The 6,000-nt window shown below is 61.0% G+C and overlaps 1 protein-coding gene across 1 annotated transcript; it reads left to right on the top strand.

The window, feature by feature from the left end:
• Positions 1 to 227: 227 nt before the first annotated feature.
• On the top strand, positions 228 to 1,670 carry LOC127770949 (uncharacterized). Its single transcript, XM_052296713.1, has 2 exons — positions 228 to 764; positions 861 to 1,670. Exons 1-2 carry the CDS (start codon positions 228 to 230, stop codon positions 1,668 to 1,670), a joined length of 1,347 nt encoding a protein of 448 aa, XP_052152673.1.
• The last annotated feature ends 4,330 nt before the right edge of the window (positions 1,671 to 6,000 follow it).

The raw sequence follows: 6,000 nt of genomic DNA, 5'->3' as shown, positions 1-6,000 counted from the left end.
AGGCCGAGACCGGTCCCGAGCCCGAGGTCGAGGCTGAGGCTGAATTTACCCGAGGACCCGAAGCGGGGGGTGAGAGGGACAGCCATTCCCCCTGGCGCTTGGGGCGCCCTCGAGGCTGGTCTCGCAGAAGGGGGGCCGAGAGCAGCCCCCAGTCTCGCGGAGGATCCAGCAGTACCCCGTCGTCCCGGGGGTGGACCGCGGCCTTTTCCTCCCTGACTCCGGCGAGCATGGAGCCACTTCTGCAGGTGCTCGCCGCCACCGACTCCACTGTACGAGAGGGGCTGATTACCCAAGTTCAAGCCCTGGCGGAAGAGCGGACGGCCCTGGATGCTAAGTGGGCCCAGCTCGCCGTGGACCGCGCGTGGGTCGAGGAGGGGCGTCGCACTGTGGACGACATGGTGAAGCTGGGGCGCAAAATGCGCCAAGCCCAACTAGCCAAGATCCAGGCGCGCGAGGAGGTACTGGACTCCATCATGCGGGAGACGGAGGAGGAGCGGCAGGCGGCGCTGATCGCCTCGAGCGTCCTGGACGAGGCGCTGGGCGACATCCGCCTCCAATATGAGGCTCATGCCGAGGACTTGGCGAAGAGGATTAGGGACGCGCGTGGCGTCCTTGACGCAGGCGCTGCCCACGAGCGGCGGGCATCGGAGGCTGAGGCCTCTCTGCGGGCTCGAACGACGGCGCTAGAGGCTGAGCGCAAGGCCTTGGATGACCGTGTTCGCTCCGCACAGGAGCTTGAAGCCACGATCCGTCGGCGGATCGAAGTCCTCGATCGAAACCAGCGCGAGCAAAAAACGTGCAGCGAAGAACAGACGCGGCGGGCCCAGTAGCTGGAGGAGCGAGCGCGCCTGCTAGATCAGCGGGAGTCCACCTTGGCCGCTCATGAGAGAACGGCGGCGGAGGTGGAGGCTTCCCTTCGCCTCCGTGAAGAGGCCACGGCCGAGCGTGACCGGATCACCCTTGCCGCGAAAGCTTCCGCGGATCGCCGCACGGAAGAGCTACGGCTGCGGGAAGAGGCATGCCGGGAACAGGACGCTGCACTTGCCGAGCGCGAAGCCGAGGTGAGCCGCCGCGATGTAGCCTCGTGCCGGCTGAGCGAGCAACTCGCGAGACGCGAGGAGGCCGTCGCCGGGTGCGAGGCTCGCCATCTGGAGAGCGCCCGCACTGAGCGCGTGGCGATAGCGGCGAAGGCCTCTGAGCTGGAGGCCCGGGAGAAGGACTTGACAGCGAGCGGGCCGTCCGGCGGCGCGGAGTTGGCGAGCCAGCTTGCCACGGCTCGGAGTACCCTTGCCGACCTGGAGCGCCTGGTGCAGGATCAGGCTGGGGAGATTGCGGCCCTCCGCCTCACCAACGAGCTCCGGCCCGGGCAGCTCTCCGATGCAGTCAACCGGCTGGAGCGCGCGGGGCGTCGAGTCGGCATCTCTGCGCGCCGGGATAGCAAGCTTCCGCCCACACAGCCGGCACTCGCGCTTCGGCTGGACGGGCTGGCGGCGAGCCTGGAGAGGCTGGAGGAGGAGGTCGGCGAAACCATAAAGTCTTCGTCGGCTTCTTTGGCACGGGCTGCGGTGGAGCTGGTCCTTGCGAGCCACCAAGCGCGCGACCCCGACTTCAAGCTGTGGCGTGCGCTTGAAGACTTTCCCCCAGGGACCGAAGCAAGGGCCCGGGAGTAAGTCCGGGAGGCGGCTGACGCGATCGTCTCGAGCTTCGAGGGGTCGGCCCCCCGGTTCACCTCCAGGCTTATCTCAGACGAGGAGAGCGGAAGCGGGGGCGACGACGGCGACAACGATTGGGACGACATCGTTAGTGGCATCGGTCTCGGGGGGGCGGGCACTCCGTGACCGCTCGCGCTTTTTATCCCCTTTTGCTGTGTGCCCGTAGCAGGCACTTTTTGTATTTAGGCCATCGTGCCATCCTGTCTTGTTCTGCAACTGAAAACTCTTTAACTCTTTCGCTTTTTCTATCGGATGCCTGTGACATAGAGAGAAGAAAAAACCAAGGCAGAAATGGATAATTAGACAGCCTGCGATTGATATACCGTTTTGGCCCCATTCCCCCCCTCGGGCTTGTTCTAGCGAGAACGTAAACCCGCGTTCGGTCCACGGAACCTAAGTGGTGATGGGCAAGACCATCGCCCCGAGGGAGCCGCCCAGCGGGACTGGCCAGACCGAGGCTGCGACGACCGGGGGTCGGGGACGACCGTGTGTAGGCCCTTCCGATCCCCCGGGGTCCGGCACAACCCGGGGCGCGGCCCGCGTTCGTGCTCCCTTTCGGCGGTTTTCAGGCCGCTTTACAGCACTTAGGGTTTTTAGAATAAACGCGGATTATTCCTTGAGTCGGGACAAGCTAGAGGAAGGGGAGAAAAAACGGCCTCCGCGAAGAAGTAGAAAAAACTCATTGCTTGTGAAAGGAAAAAGGATACATAGTGGTAGCCCCCGGCCAGTCCCGCACAAACCGAGGGTTGTGCGGGTGCTTGCCTGAGCTCCAGGAAAGCAAAAAATCTCGATTTTATGGATAGAAACGACAGAGGTGCTCGATATTCCAGGGGTTGGGCAGCTCTGTGCCGTCCTCCGTGGTTAACCGAATGGAGCCTGGCCGGGGCACTCCGACCACTTTGTATGGTCCTCCCACATTGGCAAGAGCTTGCTCAGCCCTAGGCGCGACTGAACGCGGCGTAGGACGAGATCGCCAACTTGTAGTAGTCGGGCCCGGACGTGGCGCTGATGGTAGCGTCGCAGGCTTTGTTGGTAGCGTGCGGTGCGCAAGGCCGCTCGCCTTCTCCGTTCTTCAAGATAATCGAGATCGTCGCGGTGGAGGTCATCCTGGTTGGCCTCGTTGTACAAAGCGACACGAGGCGAACCCAGGGAAAGCTCGGAGGGTAGGACCGCTTCGGCGCCGTACACCAAGAAAAATGGTGTTTCCCCTGTGGCACGGCATGGAGTGGTCCGATTTGCCCACAACACGGCGGGCAACTCCTCAAGCTATGAATCCCCGTGCTTCTTCAGGACGTTGTACGTCTTGGTCTTGACTCCTTTGAGGATTTTGGCATTGGCTCGCTTGACTTGGCCGTTGCTCTTGGGGTGGGCGGGTGAGGCAAAGCACCGTTTGATACCCATGTCGTCATAGTAACCGCCAAACAGCTCACTGGTGAACTGGTTGCCGTTGTCTGTAATGATACGGTTGGGCACTCCGAATCGAGACGTGATGCCCCTGATGAACTTAAGAGCAGAATGCTTGTCGATTTTGACGACTGGGTAGGCTTCGGGCCACTTAGTGAATTTGTCGATGGCGACGTACAAATGCTGATACCCGCCTCGAGCCGCTTTGAACGGTCCAAGAATGTCTAGCCCCCAGACTGCGAAAGGCCAAGATAGTGGAATGACCTGTAAGGCTTGGGCCGGCTGGTGGGTCTGCTAGGCATGGAACTGGCATGCCTCGCACCGCTGGACCCATTCCTGGGCGTCTTGTAATGCAGTCGGCCAATAAAAACCTTGCCAGAAGGCTTTTCCGACCAAAGTTCGTGAGGCCGAATGGGCTCCGCATTCACCCTGATGGGCGTCGGTTATGAGCTCGATGCCCTGCTCTCGAGGAATGCACTTCAAGAGTATCCCGTTGGCGGCACGCCGGTAGAGGGCCCCCTCTACGAGGACGTACCGCTTGGAGATGCGCGCGAGCTTTTCAGCCTCCGCGCGGTCCTCGGGAAGAGTATTGCCGTCGAGATACGCCCGGATGCCGGTCATCCACACGACCTGACGAGGGTGGTCGGGGTTGACCCCCTCGGGCCCCGAGGGGCGCGGGTCGCCAGAGGTTGGGTCGTAGGGCGCATCGTTGGGGTCCCTCAAAGGGCTCGGTCGTGCCGATGGTTGCGCGAGCCTTTCTTCGAAAGTCCCCGGGGGGAGTGGGGCTCGTGCCGACGCAACACGCAACAACTCGTCAGCAACTGTGTTGTCGCGTCAGGGCACGTGCCAGAGCTCAAGTCCGTCGAAGTGTCGTTCCATGCGCCGTACCTCTCGGACGTATGCTTCCATCTGCGGGTCGGTGCACTGTTATTCTTTGGATACTTGATTTACGACCAGCTGGAAGTCACCTAAGACCAGGAGACGGCGGATGCCCATTTCGGCCACCGCCCTCAATCCTGCAGGGAGCCCTTCATATTCTGCCATGTTGTTCGTGGCTCGGAAGTCGAGACGCACGACGTATTTGAGGACATCCTCGTTTGGCGAGGTCAGCGTGACTCCGACACCTGCACCTTGAAGGTTGAGGGAGCCGTCGAAATGCATAACCCAGTGCCCGCCACGAATGTCGGCGTTTGGATCCTCTTCTTCTCCGGGGGAGAAGGGGACATTGGATGGAATCGGTTCGTCCACCGGGGTCCATTCCGCGATGAAGTCAGCCAGGATTTGACTCTTGATCGCATGCCGCGGCTCGAAGCGCAGATCAAACTCAGCCAGCTCGATAGCCCTCACCACCCGTCCAGTACCCTCTCGGTTGTGCAAAATCTGGCCAAGAGGGTATGACATCACTACAGAAACCCGATGTGCTTGGAAGTAATGACGCAACTTCCTCGAGGCCATCAAGACGGCATAAAAGCATTTTCTGGGCCTGCGGATACCGGGTTTTCGCATCTCGAAGCGCCTCGCTGACGAAGTAGACGGGCCGCTGCACCTTTCGGCGGGGCCAATTCGTGCTATCAGGGGCTGGTGACTCAGGGCGCACCTGTTCGGAGGTCCCGGGGGGATCCTGGACTGCCCCAGAATCATCAAACCCAGGGCCACCTACCAAAGCCTCCACTCCTCTCTTGGGGGCCTCGGGGTCCGGCCCTCCCGGGGGCAGGAAGCTTTGGGCGCTAGACCTTCGGGGGACGAGGGGCCATCGCAAGCCGGAGGGCCCTCCCATTCACCTTCCTCACGCTCAACTACTAGGGCGGCACTCACCACATGGGGGGTCGCGGCCAAGTAGAGTAGCAATGGTTCCTCCGGTCCCGAGGCTACCAAGATGGGGGGGAAGTGAGGTAAGCTTTCAGCTGATTGAGAGCTTGCTTAGCTTCCTCCGTCCATACAAACGACCCGGAGCGCTTGAGGAGTTTGAACAGGGGCAGCGCCCTCTCACCCAGTCTCGATATAAACCGACTCAGGGCAGCCATGCATCCAGTGACGCACTGCACATCCCTAAGCTTGCTGGGGGGCGCATCCTCTCTATCGCATGTATCTTCTCAGGATTTGCTTCTATGCCTCGGGAAGAGACTAGAAAACCGAGAAGTTTGCCTGCCGGCACACCGAACACGCACTTATCGGGGTTCAGCTTTACGCTCGTGGACCTAAGATTATCAAAAGTTTCAGCCAAGTCCTGTAGCAACGTGTCCTGGTGGCGCGTCTTTACTACCAAATCTTGACCGAGCGGCAGTCGGCGAGACTGTGGCGGTAGGTGTTGTGTATCGAGCACCACTTGTCCGCCGACCGGCCCTCACCGGAGGGAACAGTGGGGCTCGGCTTATCGCCGGTGGCCTTTCCTTTGCGTGGGGCCTGCGTGGGCCCGTCTGCCGCAAGGACATGACCCTCGTCATCGGAGCGGACTGATTTCCTTTTGCCTCTCCTATCTCGCCGCTTAGAGCGGGGGGCAGACTCGGGGGTAGCCACGGCTGCCGCACCGGTGCCTGAAGAGTTCCAAGCCCACGCCTCCTCCTTCCGGACCACCTTGTCCGCCAGCTCGAAAAGCTCGGTAATGGTCTTGGGCTCCTTGGAGGCGATCTTCTCCAGCATGCGATTATGTCGCACGCCATTCCGAAATGCATATACAACCACGTGGGCTGGAATGCACGGAATAGTGTTGCGGACCTGACAGAAGCGATGTATGTACGAACGGAGGGATTCATCATCCTTCCACTGTACAGCGTGTAAGTCCGCCTCTTCCCCCGAGCGAGGATATGTGCCCTGGAAGTTCGTGATGAACTGCTGGCACAGGTCCTCCCAAGAGTGAATGGAGTTTGGGGGCTAGGTCATCAAC

Source organism: Oryza glaberrima, chromosome 4, assembly GCF_000147395.1.
Source record: "Oryza glaberrima chromosome 4, OglaRS2, whole genome shotgun sequence".
Lineage (NCBI taxonomy): Eukaryota > Viridiplantae > Streptophyta > Magnoliopsida > Poales > Poaceae > Oryza > Oryza glaberrima.
This window is presented reverse-complemented; position numbering and strand designations above follow the sequence as displayed.